Here is a 25,112-nt window from a genome sequence, read left to right as displayed (position 1 = left end):
CCCAGCCTATCCAAGTCACCTTGCAGTCTCCTAGCATCCTCCTCACAGCTAACACTGCCCCCCAGCTTAGTGTCATCCGCAAACTTGGAGATATTGCCTTCAATTCCCTCATCCAGATCATTAATATATATTGTAAATAGCTGGGGTCCCAGCACTGAGCCTTGCGGTACCCCACTAGTCACTGCCTGCCATTGTGAAAAGGACCCGTTTACTCCTACTCTTTGCTTCCTGTTTGCCAGCCAGTTCTCTATCCACATCAATACTGAACCCCCAATGCCGTGTGCTTTAAGTTTGTATACTAATCTCTTATGTGGGACCTTGTCGAAAGCCTTCTGGAAGTCCAGATACATCACATCCACTGGTTCTCCCCTATCCACGCTACTAGTTACATCTTCGAAAAATTCTATAAGATTCGTCAGACATGATTTACCTTTTGTAAATCCATGCTGACTTTGTCCAATGATTTCACCACTTTCCAAATGTGCTGCTATGCCATCTTACTGCAAATGGTGGCTTGGGTGCTTTGGCTTGAGGTTGAAAGTCACTACTTACTGCAAATGGTGGCTTGGGTGCTTTGCTTGAAGTTGAAAGGCACTATTTACTGCAAATGGTGGCTTGGGTGCTTTGCTTAAAGTTGAAAGGCACTTCTTACTGCAAATGGTAGCTTGGGTGCTTTGCTTGAAGTTGAAAGGCACTATTTACTGCAAAGGTGGCTTGGGTGCTTTGCTTGAAGTTGAAAGGCACTACTTACTGCAAATGGTGGCATGAGGTTGAAAGGCTCTACTTACTGTAAATGGTGGCTTGGGAGCTTTGGCTTGAAGTTTAAAAAAATCAGCATTCTCTCTGCTGCACCTGCTGGAGGGAGGGGGAGGGACTATAAAACCAGGAAGTGGTGTGCCTCACTCAGTCTCTGCAAGATGGATGAAGCGAAGGGTCACGTCTCTCTGAGCTCTGAATAACACTGAACAAATGTCTACACAACTGTGAGTACCCTTAATGTGGTTTGAAAATGATAATATGTTTTTTTTAAAGTAAAAAGTCACTGCCTGCAAATGGTTGTTTTGGGTGCTTTGGCTTTAAGTTGAAAGGCACTACCTACTGCAAATGGTGGCTTGGGAGCTTTGGTTTAAAGTTGAAAGGCACTACTTACTGCAAATGGTGGCTTGGGAGCTTTGGCTTGAAGTTGAAAGGCACTACTTACTGCAAATGGTGGCTTGGGTGCTTTGGCTTGCGGTTGAAAGGCATTACTTACTGCAAATGGTGGCTTGGGTGCATGGCTTGAAATTGAAAAGCACTACCTACTGCAAATGGTGGCGGTGGATTTGGCTTGAAGTTGAAAGGCACTTCTTACTGCAAATGGTGGCTTGGGTGCTTTGGCTTGAGGTTGAAAGGCACTACTTACTGCAAATGGTGGCATGAAGTTGAAAGGCACGACTTACTGCAAATGGTGGCTTGGGTGCTTTGGCTTGAAGTTGAAATGCACTACTTACTGCAAATGGTGGCTTGGGAGCTTTGGTTTAAAGTTGAAAGGCACTAAATTAAATGAAAAGACATTTATTGTCATTTGAGCCTCAGTGAGGCTCAAACGAAATACCGTTTCCACAGCCATACAAACAAAGACCATTTCCTACAGACATACACACAATTTAATTCACACAAACATCCATCACAGTGAACCCACTGAGATGGAAGGCAAAGTCTTTTCTCTCCCCTGTTCTCCATTTCTCTCCCGATGTCCAAGCCCCAGGCGGGCGATGATAAGTCCCATGGCCATTTTAGGCCGTGCCGGGCGATTTACGGCCCCGCTCCCGGTCTAAAAGTCACAATGTTGGAGCCCCCGGCGGGCGCTGGAATGTCCCACGGCCATGAAGCCGTGCCGGGCGATGTACGTCCCGCTCCGGGTCGTTCCAACCTCGTGACACGGGCTGGAGAAGTCGCGTTGCGGGAGCTCCGGGAAGCGGTCTCTCTCTCCACCCGGACCCGCAAGCTCCCGATGTCCCAGTCCACCGGACCTGCGGCTGCGTTGCTGGAGCCTCCCAGCCCCAGGAGTCGAGTCGCAGCAGCAAGTCACCACCGCTCCCCACGCTCCGAGGCCGGCCAGCCCCACGATGGTGAGTAGTCCGCAGCTCCGCAGTCTCCCGAGCCCCCAGGTCGTTCAGGTTGGAGGCCGCTCCACGGTGCTAGGCCCCAACGACAACGGAGACCCGACAGGGAAAAGGTCGGGTCTCCCGGACAGGGAAGAGATTTTAAACAGTTTCCCCCGCCCCCCACATATACACATTTAAAATCAGTATTAAAAAAAACACCAACACTACATTTAACTAGTTTAAAAAAAAAAAAAAAGACAGACAGGCTGTAGGGGCCGCTGCAACGGGTAAGTCGCGCCGCCCGTTGGAGTCACTAGGAACTACTTACCGCAAATGGTGGCTTGGGAGCTTTGGCTTGAAGTTGAAATGCACTATTTACTGCAAATGGTGGCTTGGGTGCTTTGGTTTAAAGTTCAAAATGCACTACTTACTGCAAATGGTGGCTTGGGAGCTTTGGCTTGAAGTTTAAACAAATCACCATTCTCTCTGCTGCACCTGCTGGAGGGAGGGGGAGGGACTATAAAACCAGGAGGTGGTGTGCCTCACTCAATCTCTGCAAGATGGATGACGCCAAGGGTCACGTCTCTCTGAGCTCTGAATGACACTGAACAAATGTCTACACAACTGTGAGTACCCTTAATGTCGTTTGAAAATGAAAATATGTTTTTTTTGAAGTAAAAAGGCACTGCCTGCAAATGGTTGTTTTGGGTGCTTTGGCTTTAAGTTGAAAGGCACTACCTACTGCAAATGGTGGCATGGGATCTTTGGTTTAAAGTTGAAAGGCACTATTTACTGCAAATGGTGGCAGGTGATTTGGCGAAGTTGAAAGGCACTTCTTACTGCAAATGGTGGCGGGTGCTTTGGCTTGAAGTTGAAAGGCACTACTTACTGCAAATGGTGGCAGGTGATTTGGCGAAGTTGAAAGGCACTTCTTACTGCAAATGGTGGCTTCGGTGCTTTGCTTGAAGTTGAAAGGCACTATTTACTGCAAAGGTGGGCTTGGGTGCTTTGCTTGAAGTTGAAAGGTACTACTTACTGCAAATGGTGACTTGGGTGCTTTGGCTTGAAGTTGAAATGCACTATTTACTGCAAATGGTGGCTTGGGTGCTTCGGTTTAAAGTTCAAAATGCACTACTTACTGCAAATGGTGGCTTGGGAGCTTTGGCTTGAAGTTTAAACAAATCACCATTCTCTCTGCTGCACCTGCTGGAGGGAGGGGGAGGGACTATAAAACCAGGAGGTGGTGTGCCTCACCTACTCTCTGCAAGATGGATGAAGCCAAGGATCACGTCTCTCTGAGCTCTGAATGACACTGAACAAATGTCTACACAACTGTGAGTACGCTTAATGTGGTTTGAAAATGAAAATATGTTTTTTTTTAAAGTAAAAAGGCACTGCCTGCAAATGGTTGTTTTGGGTGCTTTGGCTTTAAGTTGAAAGGCACTACTTACTGCAAATGGTGGCTTGGGAGCTTTGGCTTGAAGTTGAAAGGCACTACTTACTGCAAATGGTGGCTTGGGTGCTTTGGCTTGAGGTTGAAAGGCATTACTTACTGCAAATGGTGGCTTGGGTGCATGGCTTGAAATTGAAAAGCACTACCTACTGCAAATGGTGGCGGTGGATTTGGCTTGAAGTTGAAAGGCACTTCTTACTGCAAATGGTGGCTTGGGTGCTTTGGCTTGAGGTTGAAAGGCACTACTTACTGCAAATGGTGGCATGAAGTTGAAAGGCACGACTTACTGCAAATGGTGGCTTGGGTGCTTTGGCTTGAGGTTGAAAGGCACGACTTACTGCAAATGGTGGCTTGGGTGCTTTGGCTTGAAGTTGAAAGTCACTACTTACTGCAAATGGTGACGGGTGCTTTGCTTGAAGTTGAAAGGCACTACTTACTGCAAATGGTGGCTTGGGAGCTTTGACTTGAAGTTTAAAAAAATCACCATTCTCTCTGCTGCACCTGCTGGAGGGAGGGGGAGGGACTATAAAACCAGGAAGTGGTGTGCCTCACTTACTCTCTGCAAGATGGATGAAGCCAAGGGTCACGTCTCTCTGAGCTCTGAATAACACTGAACAAATGTCTACACAACTGTGAGTACCCTTAATGTGGTTTGAAAATGAAAATATGGTTTGTTTGAAGTAAAAAGGCACTGCCTGCAAATGGTTGTTTGGATGCTTTGGCTTGAAGTTGAAAAGCACTACTTACTGCAAATGGTGGCATGCAGTTGAAAGGCACTACTTACTGCAAATGGTGGCTTGGGAGCTTTGGTTTAAAGTTCAAAATGCACTAACTGCAAATGGTGGCTTGGGAGCTTTGGCTTGAAGTTTAAACAAATCACCATTCTCTCTGCTGCACCTGCTGGAGGGAGGGGGAGGGACTATAAAACCAGGAAGTGGTGTGCCTCACTCTCTGCAAGATGGATGAAGCCAAGGGTCACGTCTCTCTGAGCTCTGAATAACACTGACCAAATGTCTACACAACTGTTGACTACCCTTAATGTGGTTTGAAAATGAAAATATGGTTTGTTTGAAGTAAAAAGGCACTGTCTGCAAATGGTTGTTTGGATGCTTTGGCTTGAAGTTGAAAGGCACTACTTACTGCAAATGGTGGCTTGGGTGCTTTGGCTTGAAGTTGAAATGCACTACTTACTGCAAATGGTGGCTTGGGTGCTTTGGCTTGAAGTTGAAAAGCACTACCTACTGCAAATGGTGGCGGTGGATTTGTCTTGAAGTTGAAAGGCACTTCTTACTGCAAATGGTGGCTTGGGTGCTTTGGCTTGAGGTTGAAAAGCACTACTTACTGCAAATGGTGGCATGTAGTTGAAAGGCACTACTTGCTGCAAATGGTGGCTTGGGAGCTTTGGCTTGAAGTTGAAAGGCACTACTTACTGCAAATGGCGCCTTGGGTGCTTTGGCTTGAAGTTGAAAATCACTACTTACTGCAAATGGTGACTTGGGTGCTTTGCTTGAAGTTGAAAGGCACTAACTGCAAATGGTGGCTTGGGAGCTTTGGCTTGAAGTTTTAAAAAATCACCATTCTCTCCGCTGCACCTGCTGGAGGGAGTGGGAGGGACTATAAAACCAGAAAGTGGTGTGCCTCACTCACTCTCTGCAAGATGGATGAAGCCAAGGGTCAATTCTCTCTGAGCTCTGAATGACACTGAACAAATGTCTACACAACTGTGAGTACCCTTAATGCGGTTTGAAAACGAAAATATGTTTTTTTTTAAAGTAAAAAGGCGCTGCCTGCAAATTGTTGTTTTGGGTGCTTTGGCTTGAAGTTGAAAGGCACTACTTACTGCAAATGGTGGCTTGGATGCTTTGGCTTGAAGTTGAAAGGCACTTCTTACTGCAAATGGTGGCTTGGGTGCTTTGGCTTGAGGTTGAAAGTCACTACTTACTGCAAATGGTGGCTTGGGTGCTTTGCTTGAAGTTGAAAGGCACTACTTACTGCAAATGGTGGCTTGGGAGCTTTGGCTTGAAGTTGAAAGGCACTACTTACTGCAAATGGTGGCTTGGATGCTTTGGTTTGAAGTTGAAAGGCACTTCTTACTGCAAATGGTGGCTTGGGTGCTTTGGCTTGATGTTGAAAGTCACTACTTACTGCAAATGGTGGCTTGGGTGCTTTGCTTGAAGTTGAAAGGCACTATTTACTGCAAATGGTGGCTTGGGTGCTTTGCTTGAAGTTGAAAGGCACTATTTACTGCAAATGGTGGCTTGGGTGCTTTGCTTGAAGTTGAAAGGGACTATTTACTGCAAATGGTGGCAGGTGATTTGGCTTGAGGTTGAAAGTCAATACTTACTGCAAATGGTGGCTTGGGTGCTTTGCTTGAAGTTGAAAGGCACTATTTACTGCAAATTGTGGCTTGGGTGCTTTGCTTGAAGTTGAAAGGGACTATTTACTGCAAATGGTGGCAGGTGATTTGGCTTGAAGTTGAAAGGCACTTCTTACTGCAAATGGTGGCGGGTGCATTGGCTTGAAGTTGAAAGGCACTACTTACTGCAAATGGTGGCAGGTGATTTGGCGAAGTTGAAAGGCACTTCTTACTGCAAATGGTGGCTTGGGTGCTTTGCTTGAAGTTGAAAGGCACTACTTACTGCAAATGGTGCTTGGGTGCTTTGGCTTGAAGTTGAAATGCACTACTTACTGCAAATGGTGGCTTGTGAGCTTTGGTTTAAAGTTGAAAGGCACTAAATGAAATGAAAATACATTTATTGTCATTTGAGCCTCAGTGAGGCTCAAACGAAATACCGTTTCCACAGCCATACAAACAAAGACAATTTCCTACAGACATACACACAATTTAATTCACACAAACATCCATCACAGTGAACCCACTGAGATGGAAGGCAAAGTCTTTTCTCTCCCCTGTTCTCCATTTCTCTCCCGATGTCCAAGCCCCAGGCGGGCGATGATAAGTCCCACGGCCATTTTAGGCCGTGCCGGGCGATTTATGGCCCCGCTCCCGGTCTAAAAGTCACAATGTTGGAGCCCCCGGCGGGCGCTGGAATGTCCCACGGCCATGAAGCCGTGCCGGGCGATGTACGTCCCGCTCCGGGTCGTTCCAACCTCGTGACACGGGCTGGAGAAGTCGCGTTGCGGGAGCTCCGGGAAGCGGTCTCTCACTCCACCCGGACCCGCAAGCTCCCGATGTCCCAGTCCACCGGACCTGCGGCTGCGTTGCTGGAGCCTCCGAGCCCCAGGAGTCGAGTCGCAGCAGCAAGTCACCACCGCTCCCCACGCTCCGAGGCCGGTCAGCCCCACGATGGTGAGTAGTCCGCAGCTCCGCAGTCTCCCGAGCCCCCGGGTCGTTCAGGTTGGAGGCCGCTCCACGGTGCTAGGCCCCAACGACAACGGAGACCCGACAGGGAAAAGGTCGGGTCTCCCGGACAGGGAAGAAGAGATTTTAAACAGTTTCCCCCGCCCCCCACATATACACATTTAAAAGCATTATTAAAAAAAACACCAATACTACATTTAACTAGACAAAAAAAAAAAAAAAAGACAGACAGGCTGTAGGGGCCGCTGCAACGGGTAAGTTGCGCCGCCCGTTGGAGTCACTAGGAACTACTTACCGCAAATGGTGGCTTGGGAGCTTTGGCTTGAAGTTGAAAGGCACTACTTACTGCAAATGGTGGTTTGGGTGTTTTGCTTGAAGTTGAAAGGCACTACTTACTGCAAATAGTGGCTTAGGTGTTTTGCTTGAAGTTGAAAGGCACCTTACTGCACATGGTGGCTTGGGTGCTTTGGCTTGAAGTTGAAAGGCACTACTTGCTGCAAATGGTGGCTTGGGTGCTTTGGCTTGAAGTTGAAAGGCACTACTTACTGCAAATGGTGGCTTGGATGTTTTGGCTTGAGGTTGAAAGGCGTTACTTACTGCAAATGGTGGCTTGGGTGCTTTGGCTTGAAGTTGAAAGGCACTACTTACTGCAAATGGTGGCTTGGGTGCATGGCTTGAAATTGAAAGGCACTACTTACTGCAAATGGTGGCTTGGGTGCTTTGGCTTGAAGTTGAAAAGCACTACCTACTGCAAATGGTGACGGTGGATTTGGCTTGAAGTTGAAAGGCACTTCTTACTACAAATGGTGGCTTGGATGCTTTGCCTTGAAATTGAAAGGCGTTACTTACTGGAAATGGTGCCTTGGGAGCTTTGGCTTGAAGTTTAAACAAATCACCGTTCTCTGCTGCACCTGGAGGGAGGGGGAAGGACTATAAAACCAGGAGGTGGTGTGCCTCACTCACTCTGCAAGATGGATGAAGCCAAGGGTCACGTCTCTCTGAGCTCTGAATGACACTGAACAAATGTCTACACAACTGTGAGTACCCTTAATGTGGTTTGAAAATGAAAATGTTTTTTTTGAAGTAAAAAGGCACTGCCTGCATATGGTTGTTTTGTGTGCTTTGGCTTTATGTTCAAAGGCACTACTTACTGCAAATGGTGGCTTGGGAGCTTTGGTTTAAAGTTGAAAGGCGCTACTTACCACAAATGGTGGCTTGGGAGCTTTGGCTTGAAGTTGAAAGGCACTACTTACTGCAAATGGTGGTTTGGGTGTTTTGCTTGAAGTTGAAAGGCACTACTTACTGCAAATGGTGGCATGGATTTGAAAGGCACTACTTGCTGCAAATGGTGGCTTGGGTGCTTTGGCTTGAAGTTGAAAGGCACTACTTACTGCAAATGCCGGCTTGGGTGCTTTGGCTTGAGGGTGAAAGGCATTACTTACTGTAAATGGTGGCTTGGGTGCATGGCTTGAAATTGAAAGGCACTACTTACTGCAAATGGTGGCTTGGGTGCTTTGGCTTGAAGTTGAAAAGCACTACCTACTGCAAATGGTGAGGGTGGATTTGGCTTGAAGTTGAAAGGCACTTCTTACTGCAAATGGTGGCTTGGATGCTTTGCCTTGAAATTGAAAGGCATTACTTACTGCAAATGGTGCCTTTGGAGCTTTGGCTTGAAGTTTAAAAAAAATCACCTTTCTCTCTGCTGCCCCTGCTGTAGGGAGGGGGAGGGACTATAAAACCAGGAAGTGGTGTGCCTCATTCAATCTCTGCAAGATGGATGAAGCCAAGGGTCACGTCTCTCTGAGCTCTGAATAACACTGAACAAATGTCTACACAACTGTGAGTAACCTTAATGTGGTTTGAAAATGAAAATATGGTTTGCTTGAAGTTAAAGGGCACTGCCTGCAAATAGTTGTTTGGGTGCTTTGGCTTGAGGTTGAAAGGCACTACTTACTGCAAATGGCGGCTTGGGTGATTTGGATTGAAGTTAAAAGGCACTACTGCAAATGCACTTCCTGATTGCACTGTATATTGATTTTAGATAAAACGCTACACTTACAGCTGTGATTTTTGGCCATCTTACTGAGTCCCCCCTCCGCTGAGCAGGTGCAGAGAATTCTTCCGATCAATGAAAAATAAAAGTGTTATATGTTTAAAAAATGTTGAGAATCTCTCCTGTCAATCACGCCCTGAAAGCCACACCTTTTCCGGTGGGAGGGGGAGGGGTTATAAAACCCGGAAGTGTGGGTGTGACCCAGTCTCTGCATGATGGGGGAGGGAGAGGTCATGACTCTGTCTGAGCTGTGAATCAACTGAACACACTGAATGTCTACTGAACTGTGAGTTTGGTGTTATGTGTGGTTTTATGGTGGTTTCACCCTGCATGAAATGATATGAAGCTGCATTTGAATTTGTTGGCCTTGGACCCTGCTTGAAGTGGAATAAAACTGCACTGAATTTGGTGGCCTTGCACCCTGCTGAAAGTGGTATGAAACTGCACTTGTATTTGGTGGCCTTGGATCCAGCTTGAAGTGGTAAGAAACTGCACTTGAATTCGGTGGCCTTGCACCCTGCTTGAAGTGGTTGGAAACTGCACTTGAATTCGGTGGCCTTGCACCCTGCTCAAAGTGGTAAGAAACTGCACTTGAATTTGGTGGCCTTGAACCCTGCTTGAAATGGTAGGAACATGGATTTGAATTTGGTGGACTTGCACCCAGCTTGAAATGGTAGGGAAATGGATTTGAATTTGGTGGACTTGCACCCTGCTTGAAATGGAATTTCAAGGAATAGCCATGAGTCAACTGCTAGCCCACCAGCCGTGAGTGAGCTGCCAGCAGATCAGGCTTGAGGGACTGAGCTGCCACCCCAAGAACCCATACCAGCACTCCAGAAAGCCCCCCCACTGGCCACCAATATTGTAAGTGGATTATTGCGTCGGGGGACCAGCCCTCCCGTGTGAACATGGGACCCAACGGGTCCCACTTAGTCTAGTATATTACTAAAAGTCTGATTTTGATTGCTTTTGGCCCACTGTGCTGCGATTTCAGAGAGAACGGCGCCACCTACGGCCGTCAATTTTGGCAACCTCGCTCAGAGCCCCCCTCCGCCTTCCGGGATCAGAGGATTTTTCCCATCGATGAAAGATCAGAGAGATATTAATGGGTTTTTTTAAATTGCCATTCTCTCTGTTGTCCCTGCTGGAGGGAGGGGGAGGGACTATAAAACCAGGAAGTGGTGTGCCTCACCCAGTCTCTGCAAGATGGAAGAAGCCAAAGGATCACATCTCTCTGAGCTCTGAATAACACTGAACACATGTCTACTCAACTGAGTGCCCTTAATGTGATTTGAAAATGAAAATATGGTTGGTTTGAAGTAAAAAGGCACTGCCTGCAAATGGTTGTTTGGGGGGGTTGGGTTGAAGTGAAGACACTGCCTGCAAATGGTTGTTTGGGGGGGTTGGGTTGAAGTGAAAAGGCACTGCATGCAAATGGTGGTTTGGGGGGTATGTGTTGAAGTGAAATGGCACTGCCTGCAAATTGTTTGTTTGTTTGTTTAAACTTGACAACTTCCTGTTTGCACTAAATTGATTTTAGATAAAACGCTACCACTTACGGCCCTGATTTTTGGCCATCTTACTCAGTTCCCCTCCGCTCATCAGGTGCAGAGGATTCTTCCCATCAATGAGAAACAAAAGTGTTATTAGTGTTTAAAAAATGTTGAGAATCTATCCTGTCAATCACGCCATGAAGGCCACACCATTTCCATTGGGAGGGGGAGGGATTATAAAACCCGGAAGTGTGGGTGTGGCTCAGTCTCTGCATGATGGGGGAGGGAGAGGTCACGACTCTGTCTGAGCTGTGAATCAACTGAACACACTGAATGTCTACTGAACTGTGAGTGTGGTGTTTTGTGTGGTTTCACCCTGCTTGAAATAGTATGAAACTGCATTTGAATGTGGTGGCCTTGCGCGAATTGGTATGAAACTGCATTTGAATGTGGTGTTGTTGCACCCTGCATGAAATGGTATGAAACTGCATTTGAATTTGGTGGCCTTGCACCCGCCTTGAAATAGTATGAAACTACACTTGAATTTGGTGGCCTTGCACCCTGCTTGAAGTGGTTGGAGACTGCACTTGAATTTGGTGGCCTTGCACCCTGCTCGAAGAGGTAAGAAACTGCACTTGAATTTGGTGGCCTTGCACCCTGCTTGAAATGGTAGGAAAATGGATTTGAATTTGGTTGCCTAGCACCTTGCTTGAAATGGAATTTCAAGGAATAGCCATGAGTCAACTGCCAGCACATCAGGCTTGAGGGACTGAGCTGCCACCCCAAGAATTCATTTGGCCCACAATGTTCATACTAGCCCTCTGGAGACCAGTAGTCCCTGCAGCCAACAACACCCATACCAGCGCTCCAGAAAGCGCCCCCCCCCCCCCAGCCACCAATATTGGAATTGGTGGAGAGGTGGAATATTGCGTCAGGGGACCAGCCCTCCTGTGTGAACATGGGACCCAACGGGTCCCACTTAGTCTAGTTTACAAGATAACCAAGCAAGAAAACACCTTGCTATCCAAGTTATGCTTAGGGGAAAACTGAATGCAGTAGTCCAGATAGTCTCACCAGAGCTTTATTCAACTGTAATATAACTACCAGCATATTTCAGATAAAGATTAACATTCTATTAATGCATTTTTCCCCCCTCTTGTAGGGTCTAGTGCCGGTACCAGATATTCATCACATTTTATTAACGCTGCCAAGTTGCTGCATTGGAATGGGCGGTTCAAACCCTGGGGTCGCACTTCCCCTTACAGTGAAATCTGGGATAGGTGGTATATTCCAGACCCTACTGGAAAATTCCACCCAGTACGTCGACACCCAGAGGAAGAGGAAGCTCATCAGAAAAATTGAGACTTCTAAACAAATAACTTCATGAGTTTGTGAAAAAAAAACTTCCACTCAGGAATTTATTTCTTGAATTAACATTCAATTAGTGCTTTTAGATTCTGTTTTAATTATGGTCAACGACATTACCTACAGTGAAGTGTTTAAAAATTCATAATTGTCATTAACTGTTCAAAGCCTGTGTAAACCAGTTCAAAAGAATGACCATAACGTACATATTTTAACCCAGAGTATGTTTATATTGAGTTCTTGAAGAATTTTATTGTGGTGTACAAATTGCACTTCAATTGTTTAAGGAAAACGTAGCAATATGTTTATCACCAAGGTAAGTTTTTGTCCTCCTATTATTAGATGGGTACTAGGTTCTGGTAATTTTCATAGTGTGAGAATTCAAAATGTTATCGAGCATATAAACTACATTAGCTTAGTTGAATTGCAAACTGAATTAGGAACAGATTGTTTCAACAACCTGTAGGAAGGTACTGAAACTAATTTGCTTTTAACTTGACAAGCTTCGATCACTATGAAATAAACGTATTCCTTTGGGTCAGTTGAGGCATTTCATGTAGGTTCTGATAAGAGTATATTAAGAGGCATTTGAAAGGTAGTTCATATTGAAGCACCTTTTGGATTTCTAAATTGAGATCTAATTTAGAATCTTAAATTACATCAGAATCTAACATTTATTTAGATAAATGAATCCAAGATTTGTTTAGATAAAATGTTATAATCAGACTTTCAGCACCCACAGTATTTAGTTTATATTAAAATGTTACAATGGTGCCACCAATTAGAAAATTTCAAATTTTCTCCATATTGCATGGCTGGATTAAAAATCCTCAATTTAAATGTGTCATATGAACAAGGGCTGTTAAATCTTCTCAATTTTTCCTAAATTGTATCAGAATTTGTCATCTTAATTACAAAATACTAGGATTATCAAGCTGGAGTAAAACAAAAATATTCCAAATTCTCATGCTCAATCTTGCAGGTTATTTTCTATTTCCATTTTGTAAATTGATTAAATAGATAAGCAACATCGTGTAGCATTAAATTATTTAATGTTTCATATTTAATATTAAAATACTTACTTTTCAAACATTGAAAATAATTGGTTCACTAATAAATGCAATATATTGTGTAGTCCAAATGTTCTAGCTGTGCACCTTGGTGGATCCTCAAACATAATCAGTGTTGAAATCATACGCATCATCCATTGGTCTTTCACAGGAGAGATCGATATTTATATGTTTTTGACTTGGGAGATCGCTTTTCTCTGAAAGGCAAAAATAAAAGTTCATAATTATATACACACACACATAAAAGATAATTTTTTATTATTTCCATTTTTGGATCAGTATTAACTTTAATCTGCATTTATATACTTCCTCCATTGTTCCTGCTTTTGCAATTGCAGAGGTGAAACAAGCTCTTTCTACATTACCAGCTTAAGACCAAAAGAAAAACTGACCTGAATCGTGTTGCTTTTTCTTGCAGGGCATTTCTTTATCTTTTCCTTGCAACTGGTTGTCTGCTGAACATCTGTTTGTTTTTAACCGTTCAATTGTACTCTCATCTACTTCAACATATTCTGCCTGAGAAGTTTTTAAAAAGAAAACAAGTGACCTCATATATAAATTTCTCTTAACCTTTTATAAACCCCAACCCCACCAATACTTGTTACAATCATTCTTAGAAACAAAAATACCACAAAGCTGGATCATGGATGAGAGGGATAGATTTATTTAATATCCCTTGTTTTGGCATTCCTCATTTTAGGAAGCGTCAGAATATGTCATCCACTTTAATATTAAAAGTCATATCTAAATTAAATGTTTCAACTATGTTTTTTTTTAAATTTTTTAAAGAGGAATAAATGGCAAATTGCGATATACAAATTGTAAACACCAGTATTTAATATAGTGCCCGATACCATTCTTAGATTAAGCATACGATTTAAGGACTGTTGTAGTAGCCCCAAAGATGCACGCAGCAGTTGTTACCTCCAAATCTTCATCATTCTCTTCTCCCTCTTCTATATCCAGCAATTTCTCAGTGTTTCCTTCTGGAAGCAGCCCATGTGTTGGTCCCATAGATTGGAATACTATGCTGCTGGCCACATTAGGACATTTAACGACTAGCGGGGAGGCAAAAAGGGCAAATTTGGGACTATTAATTGAAGGCTGGTATGTACTAACAGAGGTGATTTGCAGGGAGCGACACGCAGTTAAGAGCCAACAGTTCATTGCCGTTTATCCCAAGTTGTTCAAATCCCAGGAACACATTTTCCCAGCCCGTTCTTCCTTGGAAAACATCAATAAACTGAAATTCCACTGTGACCCATTTTCATCTCCACTACTGAAGCCGCTTATCTGCAAATGATTTATATTTACAGCTGTGCAACAAGTCTGTATATATTCTTCTCACAATGGGATTGCTAATTTGTCTTTACAACCAATAAATTAGAAAATTCAGACATTGACATTTCACTTGTACCACAAATTAATTACCTTTCAATGTAGTCACATTTCCTTTTATTAGTTCTGCAATATTAAAGCCTCTTTTTGCTCCATCCACAAGTTTTTCGGTGATATCTTTCTCAGGCGGATGTGTATAATAACTAATCTTCGCCCTTAAATAAGGAAATATTCCAATGTTATATACGGTGCACATTTTATTCCAAAGTATGTATGAATCTATTTTGGATTTCTTCATTCAAGATTTGCCATTTATTTATATAGTCAATTATTTTAATCATGCATTTATAGTTCAGATAGCAACATTTTAATTACCCCGTCCAATCGCAAAGGATAATTTTTGCTGCACTCTCAAGATTAGGCATCCCTCCTTTTTTCAACAATCTCCTTTTCTGAGCCAGCAACATAAAAAACTCCAGTGGTGTTCGAAAATCTGGGATATTATACTGCAACATGAGCTGTGTAAGAAGTTAGAAATGACAGAATGTGATTTGAAGATGACACAAACAAGTTGTCATTACAGTTAAGATCAATGCCACCTTTACAGATACTGAAAGAACAGATTCACTGCAGTCAGCATTACATAAGAAATGAAGCTCATAGGTGTTACAAATAAATTGATACATTATTCTACGTTGAATTTGGCCAAAAATCAGAGTGAGATCAGAGTTGGATCTTTAGCAGTCACACAGTTTCAGAACAATGAAAGTTTCCTCATTTCTCACTCAAAATACAATTACTTTCCTATTAAACGAGACCATATAATTTTAAATGTTCACAGCAGCACAGGGGAATAAACGATAATCAGTACCTGCTGTTTATTGCAGTTTTTCACGATGAGTTCGACTATGGCAGTAGGATTTTCAAGTGCCTGAATATCCACAACGTTTCTCAAGGCCAAAGAAACGAGAGAGTTTGACGGTGAAGGAATAATGCTTGGACAGTCCAATAATTTGATCTGCTTGTTGATGTGTACCTCCTGCATAGTTCTGTATTCATAACACTACAGTTACCACAGTGAAGAAAGTCAATAGTTCTATACCATGATAAAGCAGGCATAATGACACTGAGTGAAATCAGAGTTGGATCTTTAGCAGTCATAGAAAATCAGGCTAAGTAAGTTGTCCTCATTTTTCACTCAGTAACCTGGCTAAAATTAGTTTAAGCAAAAAAAATACCAATACCTAAAGTTAGGGAAATATTACCAAGCAAGCCAGTTTCACACCTGCTATTATTGTATTGAAGATATTAATAGAATGTTAAACAATCAAAATATATTTACAGTTGAAGACCAGGTTTCAAGAGGCCATACAAACTCCTCCTGTCTGACCAGGCACTAATTTATAGAATGTCCTCTCACACCATGTCCTAATATACCCACAAGAACCTAATTGAAATCAAATATAGAGCACTACACCATGCACATTCCAATAAAAGCATGATAAGAAATAAAACTACTCTCAAGCGCATTCTAAAATCTAATTAATGTTACTGTGCAACTAATTTGATTTTTTTTTTTTTAATTTGCAACTTTGGAACATCTGCAGAAACATGGTTCTGGGTTATCCTGAAAATTTGGGCCAAAACTACTTTGTTTCATTTAAGTATACAAATCTCCAAACATAATCACAGCTTACTTTGTAAGTCCTTTTAATTGTCCCACGTTGCAAGCTCTCATTTTCTTCAAGCTGTTAATTATACTGCTTTTCCCTACATTTGTAAAGCCTGAAACAAAAAGGATCGGTAAGGACAAAATATTGAATATATTGCATGCTTTGAATTATATCGTGAGACAACTATTAGGGAACTGTTGTTTTAGATTCAATTCAAATTCTAAATCCGTAGAGTTCTTAATAGAGTCTGATGGAGGATCACAATCTGAAACATCGACTACTTTTGCCATGACAGATGCCACTTAAATACCTCCAACAGTTTATGATTTGCTCCAGATTCCAGCATCTGCCGTCTTATGACTCCACTCACAAAGGAAATTTGAATTTACCAGCATGCTTAGCAAGTAACCAAATCAAATGATTTTTAATTTTATTGGACGAATGAGGGATTTAAAAGAATATTGTAACAAGAGTTGCTCATAATTTTTAATCAGATATTTGAGAAATGCCCACAAAGCCATTTTGATAGAGAAATTTTGAAAATTTCAAAGTCACCATTAAGTAATTGACTTAAATTTGTAAGTACACACTCACCGAGAACACCAACATTAATGCTTTTCAAATTTTGATTTCTGCAGTAGCTCCCAAGCAATTTTAAAAGCGTTTCATCCCCTGCACTGGTATTGCTACGGGATATCTCCACAGCATTCCTCAATTTTTTATTCAGTGCCTATTCAAGTGAAAGTAATTTATTAAAATTAGAATGGAAACTTCTTTGGCTATGCTGTAATTAAATCATTAACTGTGTTCACACATTTTAAACACAAGTGTTGCAATACATTAGTAACCCATTATATTTTGTGAGGAAATGGAAGACTGAATTGATTCTTCATAATAAGCGAGTTCGGTATTCCGAATAACCAAGGAATCATGGGATTTGTCAATGGAATAAATAATAAAGAAAATCACAATAAAGAAAAAGCAAACGAAGCGCTGGCTGAATAAACTGTGTATAAATTTTTATCTTTATTCATAATTTATGTGTAAAAATATATTAAAACTGAGGAACGGGGGTTCTAGGTAATGGGAGAGTGAGGTGCAACAGCAAGAGAGAGAGGGAGACAGGGGAGAGACTGGACCGGCAGAGACATTCTCGGCAGCTACGTGCGCACACACACACACGTGCCTCATCCGCAGCCAGGATCAAACCCGGTTCCCCGGCACCGCAAGCGCTTATGAACCGCCACTGGGCAGCAGGGGATATCCGGGGCTACCCCAGACCAACAGGACTGTGTGCCCCAGGCACACAGCCAGTGCGGAGAAGCTCCAACTCCGGCCTAACCCCACTCTAACTCCGGAGGAACCCGTTCCCCGTCGGGCCGGGGACCGTCCACCACGCCCCCCCGACGCAAGACGAGCACCAGCCATCAACGGGGATACACATAAAGCGTTCAGCAACTCAGCTGGACAGGCAGCATCCTGGGAGAAAAGGAATGAGTGACATATCGGGTCGAGACCCTTCTCCAGAGATGTTGCCTAATCTGCCGAGCCACCGCGGCATCCCCGGCGATCCCCCCCCCCGCCGGCACCGAGTGGGTCAGCTGACAGCCACTGGACAAGGAAAGGCACAGCCGACGGTTCCCGGAGCAGAGCCGAGCTGGAGCCAGTACCTCTTCCCCTGCGCAGGCTGCAAGCGTGGGCTGATGCCCCAGCCAGCCCAGGGCCACCCTGGACACCTCCGGCCTCAGCGGGACACCCGGGAGGTGACGGGAATGGCCCAGCAGCAACTCAACATCGCCTACAACGCCGGAAACCTGGGCCCAGCCCTAGACCCCACGCCGCAGCACAATCTCACTGAACCATAAAGTAATAAAGACGAGAAAATCATCGTAGCTTGTACAAAGGAACAATAAATACAACTAATTCATAGTTTGAAAGCAGTATTTTCTTACCTAGAAGAATCAAAGCTGGAAAATACGATGAAACGGAGGTTCAGCTGCTCAGATACCAATAATGTTTATGGTGAGTGACCTATGACCTGGGCATGCGCAGTTGGAACACCAAACTCTTATTTCCACATGCTAATACCCCAACCTCAAATCTTTGCTGTTCCTGGGTACCAGAACAGTTTAGTTATGCTGGTGCTGGTTTAGTTATGCTGCTGAACTGGAGAACAACCATGAGGCAGCCCATTACATCTCTATAAAGAGAGGAATCAGTATTGGGTATCTGAATAACTAGTTTGAATTAGCATACATGCAACTTAAATAGCATAAGGTATGTAAAAGGGGTTACAAATAAAACAATAATATCTCAAGACACAAATTCCATACAGCCAATTTGATTACATTGGTCATTGCCACCTTTAGCACACTTGCAGAAAATAGGCTCTGCATCATTCTGGTTCATCTTAAAACAAGGCCAATATTTTAGAAGCTTTCAGTTAAAGAAAATACGAAAGGCAGGTTTTTTTTCCCAACATACAGAGTGGTCAATGCCTGGAATGCACTGCCAGTGGTGGTGGCAGAGGCAGATAGGATAGTGGCATTTAGAAACCCACATGGAGATGGAGGGAAATGTATCATGTTTGGCATTGACAGCGTGGGCCAAAGGGCTTGTATCATACTGTTTTGTTTGGAAAGAAACAAAGTTGTTTAATTGCAGAGAAGATAAATTGTTGGAAAAATATTTTTTAATCAACTGCATAAAATCAGAGTTGGAACTTTCTCTTCATACAAATCAAGAGTTTTACAACTTTCATCAGCTTTTATGGCAGTCAAACAAACGAATCACTTCATTGGGTTAAATTAGAACCTCTTGGGAAACATACCATTGTCCTGTCTTTCAGCTGTGTGGACGATTTGAAAGCTACAGTAGGAAACTCATTTCCCAAATATTTCAGCCATTTCTCTGTGTTCTCCTTTGGCACCAAATCTAAACAGTAAAAAAAGTTATACTTACTTTGCAAATGGCAAAATTCTAAACATGCACACCCTCTCCATTCCCAATTCTGTTCTTTAATAATTTCGTTATTTAATTAATAAAACTATGCAGTTAACATATTATCTTACCAATTTTGTTTATTACAAGAACTAGTTGCTTCTTTCCCACAGACTGCAAGATTGCCTGCTCCACCTGAGGACATCTGGAACCAAGAGGATCTCTGGCATCAACCACTTCTAGAACCACATCTGAAGCATCAATCACCTATTAATTACATGAAACTATTATAATACCCAAATCCCAATGATGCAACTAATAAACATTGGTTGCTGGTGCTACAAAACCGGATTTGACAATCTTCTCATATTTAATAGTTACTTCCTACCAGTGATTGTATCTAAACAGATTAGAGCTTAATTGTGCGGTAACTCAGGTAAAATAATTTCTTAAAATCAAGCTTTACCCCACCTGATTTCTAAAAAAAGCTTTCATGGAATGCATAAAGAGAAACATAGAAAATAGGTGCAGGAGGCCATTCGGCCCTTCGAGCCAGCACTGCACTATTTATTCTGTTAAGTCTGCAGCTTCTGTTGCTCAACTTGTTGATATATTTAAGCCTCAATTTCCAATAGCAATTATACTTCAGCAAACCAAATTAGATTCCCCACATAATTTAGAATACTGTTCTAAATTAAGTGAAACACAAATGAGCAGTTATGATGGTAAATACATTTTCACTTCTCAACTGCACACTAACCTTGTACAGCTCTCTGCATAGAGATGTACTTTTCTCTTCAAACTTGACTGGCTTTTTCTTTTCACTTACAGATGCAGGCTGAAAAGAGGTAGCAGTTAAAAAGTATGTACGAGTACAGTGTGAAGTTTCTTAAGTTAACTCCTTTGCCACTCCAGAAATTGAAAAAACTCAGATAAATCTGTACCTTTAGAGGTTTTTCAATTGTTTCAGAATTTCCCTTCTTGGCATCCAGTTTCCTTTTCTTTGCAACTTCTTTCTGTCTGGCAAGCTTTTGTTTCTCCTTCAACTCCTCCCGCTAAAAGAAGTTAAATTATATTAAGTCTGCCTGACAAACATTTCCAGCACTTTGTTATATTTCTAATTGTATAGATGTAGAAACATAAAAAAATAGGTGCAGGAGTAGGCCATTCGGCCCTTCGAGCTACACCCACCTACCAATTTGGTTGTCTTGCCCAGTTAAAATTATTGGCCATTGTCTAGAAATTTATATTTCTAAAATCACATTAAAAGACACACTTCAAAACACTGCATAAAATGTTAATACAAGACACACAACGCATAGTATTTGTGAGCTCTGTAACAGTGGATAGCAGAAACAAACTTAATGTTTCAGGTTCAAATGTGTCCATGCCTTCAACCATCTACTTTTTATCTCTGCAGATACTGCCCGATCTGCATACAAATTGAAAATAAAAACATCTGCAATAAAAACAAACAATGGACATACCAATCACATTGCCACCCCTCTCATTTACTTTTTTTTTGTACAAAAACTAACAAGCAACGAGAAACAGAAATGATTCCTGTGCCAATATCCTTGTTTAAACTAAAGGAATTGGTGGAGCTACCGCCACCACACAATGCCAAAGACCCAGGTTTGATCCTGACTTGGGTTCTGTCTGTATGGAGCTTACACGTTCTCCAGGGGTTTGTAGTTAACTGGCCTCCAAATTGCCCCCAGTGTGTAGTGAATAGATGAGAAAGTCGGGATAACAGAGGACTAATGTGAACAGGTGATCAATGGTCAGCAAAAAGCCTGTTTTTGGGCTGTATCTCAAAACTAAAAATACGTCAGGTCCTGATAGATTTACGAAGCCAACTACTATTGGTCAAACTTTTCATTCAAAGAATTTCCAAATAACAACTTGAAATATGCATCTCAAATTATTGAATAATGAAATCACCAATTAAGTTATCTTTAAGGAATACTTCCCAAAAAGGCCGTGCAACAGATTCAGATCAATTCCTGCACGAGTTACATGAGGAAAATATGCCATTTAGACCCTCATGCCTGCTTCACGTTGCAAGTTCACAATTGAACTTTTATACCAGTGCCATATTCCTGCACTAACCCAAAAAAAGATTCATATATTTGTCTTCAATATATTCGGGGACAAAGCCTCCTAGTGCCTCTGGCCAGAGAATTCCCAATATTTTGTATAATGTGGTTAAAAAACTCTCGTGATCCACCTTGAATAGCCACCTCTTATTTCGAGGCCGTGGCCCCTGAACATCAGAAAATAAAGTCGCCTGTGTGGAAATTAATTTTAGCATCATGAAATTGAAGCATACTTCATGCGGTCTACTCTCACATGGAAGAATCTAGAATCAGGATAAGGGTTCAGTCAGATGTGAGGCTATTTCTTCTGAGTTGTGAAATCCCTACCCTAGAGGGCTGCAAATTGATTATATATTTGCAAGGCCAAGAAGAATTCTGGATTAAAGGGAAGGTTGTGCGTGTTGAGGCCAAATCTTAAAGGAGTTGCAAGGTAAATTAAAACAATAAATTTGCTCAGTGAAAACTTGTCAAATACCCTAAAATATCACAGAACAATTCATATTTCAAGACAGCCCCCTTACATCTTGTTTCCTTTTTTCAGCTTCGCGAAGAATGTCTTCTTTAAACGGAGCATCATTTGGAACACCAGGGTCTTTTCGCAAATTTTTGCTTTTATTTCCATGCTTCTTTGCTTCCTTTCGTACTTTCCGTTTGTGTTCACGAACCTGGACACGCAATTGAAATATTAAGCATTGCAATAATCAAAAAGTGTTGCACGTTAGCAGAGTTATCACAGTACAGGAATAGTAACAGGATAACACCATTCAACCCCTTAAGCCCATTCCACCAATAAACCTATATAAATGTGCTTCCTCAGCGCCTTTAAAAGATTTTGGTTCCACATCACCAAATACTCTTAAAACCCTAATCAAAGTGGCAACCATGGCCATTTTTATTTCACTTCTACCACCTGTTAAAGGAAGTGTTACTCCCTCCCCCACCTCTCCCCCCCCCCCCCCCCCCCCCGCCCTCCCTGTGGACTATATATTTCTTGACTAGACATTACTTGCAGAAATCCCTACTGCTCTAGTGTTAAGACACAGTAACTCAGCAGACAGGCAGAATCTCTGAATAAAAGGAATGTGTGACGTTTCAGATCTAGACCCTTTACCATTGCTTTGGTGAGATTGGATTCAGTCCTCCAAGAATATTTCAAAATGTGTGGGTACCCAAACAATATTCTGAACTTATATTACCAGACAGTTAAAGAATCATAGAAATTTCCTAGTTTTTGGTCTATTGTCAGATTATGGCTTTCCAAATTCTCATCCAAGTATATTTTTTTAACTTATGTCAAGGCTGTCTGCCTTCGCCACCTTTACAGGTAGCAGGTTCCAGTTGTTCCAAATATGGGATTTTTTTTAGTGCGAATATACAAAAATAAGGCTCCAAATATGAATGTGTTTGTTTTTAGTGAAAAACAGATAGACTACAAGAATAGGGACACCTTGATACGTCTTGACCAGATTCTGCCAAGACCAAACTTCTAAATTCCCTTTAAAGAGACGGGAGATCGCTCACCATCGTTCCTCATTAACTATATACAGTGCATTCAGTAAGTATTCAGACCCCTTCACTTTTTCCAATTTGTTACGTTATAGCCTTATTTCATAATGGATTAAATTCATTTTATTAATCATCAATCTATACACAATATCCCAGAATGAAGAAGTGAAAACAGGTGTTTAGAAATTTTTGCAAAGTAATTAAAAAGAAATTACTGAAATATCACATTTACATAAGTATTCAGACCCATTGCTATGACACTCAAAATTGAGCTTAAATGCATCATGTTTCCATTGATTATCCTTGAGATGTTTCTACAACTTGCTTGAAGTCCACCAGTGGTAAATTAAATTGATTGTACATGATTTGGAAAGGCACACACCTGTCTATATAAGGTCCCACAGTTGACAGTACATGCCCGAGCAGAAACCAAGCCATGAAGACGAAGGAATTGTCCGTAGAGCTCCGAGACAGGATTGTGTCGAGACACAGATTTGGGGACGGGTATAAAACAATTTCTGCAGCATTGCAGGTCCTGAAGAGCACAGTGGTCTCCGTCATTCTTAAATGGAACAACTTTGGAATCGCCAGGACTCTTCATAGAGCTGGCCAACCGGCCACACTGAGCAATCGGGGGAGAAAGACCTTGGACAAGGAGGTGACCAAGAACCCGATGGTCACTCTGGAAAAAGCTCCAGAGTTCCTTTGTGGAGATGGGAGAACTTTCCAGAAGGACAACTATATCTGCAGCACTCCACCAATCAGACATTTATGGTAGAGTGGCCAGACCGAAGCCACTCCTCAGTAAAAGGCACATGACAGCCCGCTTGGAGTTTGCCAAAAGGCACATAAAGGACTTAGACCAGGAGAAACAAGATTCTTCAGTCTGATGAAACCAAGATTGAACTCTTTGGCCTGAATACCAACCGTCATGTCTGGAGGAAACCAGGCACCGCTCATCACCTGGCCAACGCCATACCTGCAGTGAAGCACGGTGGTGGCAGCATCATGCTGTGGGAATATTTTTCAGCGGCAGGAACTGGGAGACTAGTTAGGATAAAGGGAAAGATGAACAGAGCAAAGTACAGATCCTTGATAAACCTGCTCCAGAGCGTTCTGGACCTCAGACTGGGGCGGAGGCTCATCTTCCAACAGGCTAACGACCCTAAGCACACAGCCAAGACAACGCAGGAGTGGCTTTGTGACAAGTCTGTGACTGTGCTTGAGTGGCCCAGCCAGACACGAACCCGATCGATCATCTCTGGAGGGACCTGAAAATAGCTGTGCATCGACACTCCCCATCCAACCTTACAGAGCTTGAGAGGATCTGCAGAGAAGAATGGGAGACATTACCCAAGTACAGGTGTGCCAAGCTTGTAGGTTCACACCCAAGAAGCCTTGAGGCTGTAATCACTGCCAAAGGTGCCTCAACAAAGTACTACTGAGTAAAGGGTCTGAATACTCATGTAAATCTGATGTTTCAGTTATTTATTTCGAGTTACTTTGCAGACGTTTCTAAACACCTGTTTTTGCTTTTTTATTATGAGGTATTGTGTGTAGATTGATGATTTAAAAAAATGTATTTCTACAATAGTGATTATGTTTTTTCAAAGTTTATAAACATGGATGAGGACCCTTCGGCCCACCAAGTCCACGTCGACTGTCGATCAGCCCTTCACCCGAGTTCTGTTATTCCACTCCCCCACCCTCCAGGGGCAATTTACAGAGGGCCAATTAATCTAGAAACCCACACGTCTTTGGGATGTGGGAGGAACCAAGAACCAGGGAAACCAGAGCACACCCACCGTGAGGAGATAACCCACGCGGTCACGGGGAGAACGTGCAAATTCCAAACAGGGAGCGAGGCCAAGATTGAACCCGGGTCTCTGACGCCGTGAGTGAGGCCGCGGCGACGATCTGAAGCGCACATATCAGGAAAAGCTCAACATTGAACTTTCCACCCCATTGTATTGCATCAACCCTTGTATATCCGGGGAACTCGTAATAAAAGCCGATTGTCGAACTTTAAAGGGAAAACTTTCCAGAGATTTAACCCACGTGGTCGCGTCTCCAAACTCGTGGCTTGGCCTTGACTCACTCACCTTCTTTTGGATCTTGAAGCGCTTGTGACACGAGAGGCGCTTGCTGGCCTTTTTTAATTCTGTAAAAAATAGAAGAGGACAGGAGATTAGGTGTGGGAGCGTGGGCCCGGGCGGAGGAGCGTGTGTGAGGGAGCCGGCGGGTGCAGGGTGACAGGGGGATGGAGGTGCCGGCGGGTGACGGGATTGATGGAGGAGCCGACGGGTGCAGGGTGACGGGGGGGGGGGGGGAGATGGAGGAGCCGGCGGGTGGCGGGATTGATGGAGGAGCCGACGGGTGCAGGGTGACGGGGGGGGGGGAGATGGAGGTGCCGGCGGGTGACGGGATTGATGGAGGAGCCGGCGGGTGCGGGGTGACGGCGGGGGGGGAGATGGAGGAGCCGGCGGGTGCGGGGTGACGGGGGGGGGGGAGGGATGGAGGCACCGGCTGGTGCGGGGTGGCAGGGAATGGAGGAGCCGGCGGGTGCAGGGTGACGGCGGGGGTGGAGATGGAGGAGCAGGCGGGTGACAGGGATTGATGGAGGAGCCGCACTTACTTGGCCGCCTCATGGCGATGGCGCCCAAAGGCTGCAGCACCACGTGACGTCCGCCGGAAACAGGCGCGCTCGCGTCAG

The 25,112-nt window shown here is 43.4% G+C and overlaps 2 protein-coding genes and 2 non-coding genes across 8 annotated transcripts in view; 1 reads left to right on the top strand and 3 right to left on the bottom strand.

The window, feature by feature from the left end:
* glt8d1 (glycosyltransferase 8 domain containing 1) overlaps nucleotides 1-12,821 on the top strand; it is a 33,461-nt gene extending 20,640 nt beyond the window's left edge. For 4 of the 5 annotated variants that reach the window (XM_033037311.1, XM_033037312.1, XM_033037310.1 and 1 more), the window contains one exon: nucleotides 11,571-11,994. In XM_033037311.1, coding sequence (XP_032893202.1) covers nucleotides 11,571-11,770 — 200 coding nt within the window. In that variant the 3' untranslated portion in view covers nucleotides 11,771-11,994. Of the gene's footprint in view, nucleotides 1-11,570 lie in introns of all 5 variants that reach the window. The other variant, XM_033037308.1, reaches the window with a different exon arrangement.
* On the bottom strand, nucleotides 12,809-25,108 carry gnl3 (G protein nucleolar 3). Its single transcript, XM_033037307.1, has 15 exons — nucleotides 25,035-25,108; nucleotides 24,502-24,560; nucleotides 21,415-21,558; nucleotides 19,739-19,849; nucleotides 19,555-19,632; nucleotides 18,926-19,061; nucleotides 18,685-18,788; nucleotides 16,449-16,584; nucleotides 15,879-15,966; nucleotides 15,053-15,230; nucleotides 14,557-14,699; nucleotides 14,275-14,396; nucleotides 13,768-13,901; nucleotides 13,236-13,359; nucleotides 12,809-13,040 (listed from the first exon to the last, which is right to left on the bottom strand). The coding sequence occupies exons 1-15, from the start codon at nucleotides 25,045-25,047 to the stop codon at nucleotides 12,943-12,945; spliced, it is 1,668 nt and encodes a 555-aa protein (XP_032893198.1). The 5' UTR covers nucleotides 25,048-25,108; the 3' UTR covers nucleotides 12,809-12,942.
* On the bottom strand, nucleotides 14,892-14,964 carry LOC116983616. Its single transcript, XR_004414769.1, has one exon. It is a non-coding gene; the product is annotated as a small nucleolar RNA SNORD19 (small nucleolar RNA).
* On the bottom strand, nucleotides 15,305-15,377 carry LOC116983615. The gene has a single exon (XR_004414767.1). It is a non-coding gene; the product is annotated as a small nucleolar RNA SNORD19 (small nucleolar RNA).
* Nucleotides 25,109-25,112: the final 4 nt, after the last annotated feature.

This window comes from Amblyraja radiata, chromosome 18 (genome assembly GCF_010909765.2).
Source record: "Amblyraja radiata isolate CabotCenter1 chromosome 18, sAmbRad1.1.pri, whole genome shotgun sequence".
In the NCBI taxonomy this organism is placed as follows: domain Eukaryota; kingdom Metazoa; phylum Chordata; class Chondrichthyes; order Rajiformes; family Rajidae; genus Amblyraja; species Amblyraja radiata.
The sequence above is the reverse complement of the archived record's forward strand: the minus strand, read 5'-3'. Positions and strand labels throughout refer to the sequence as shown.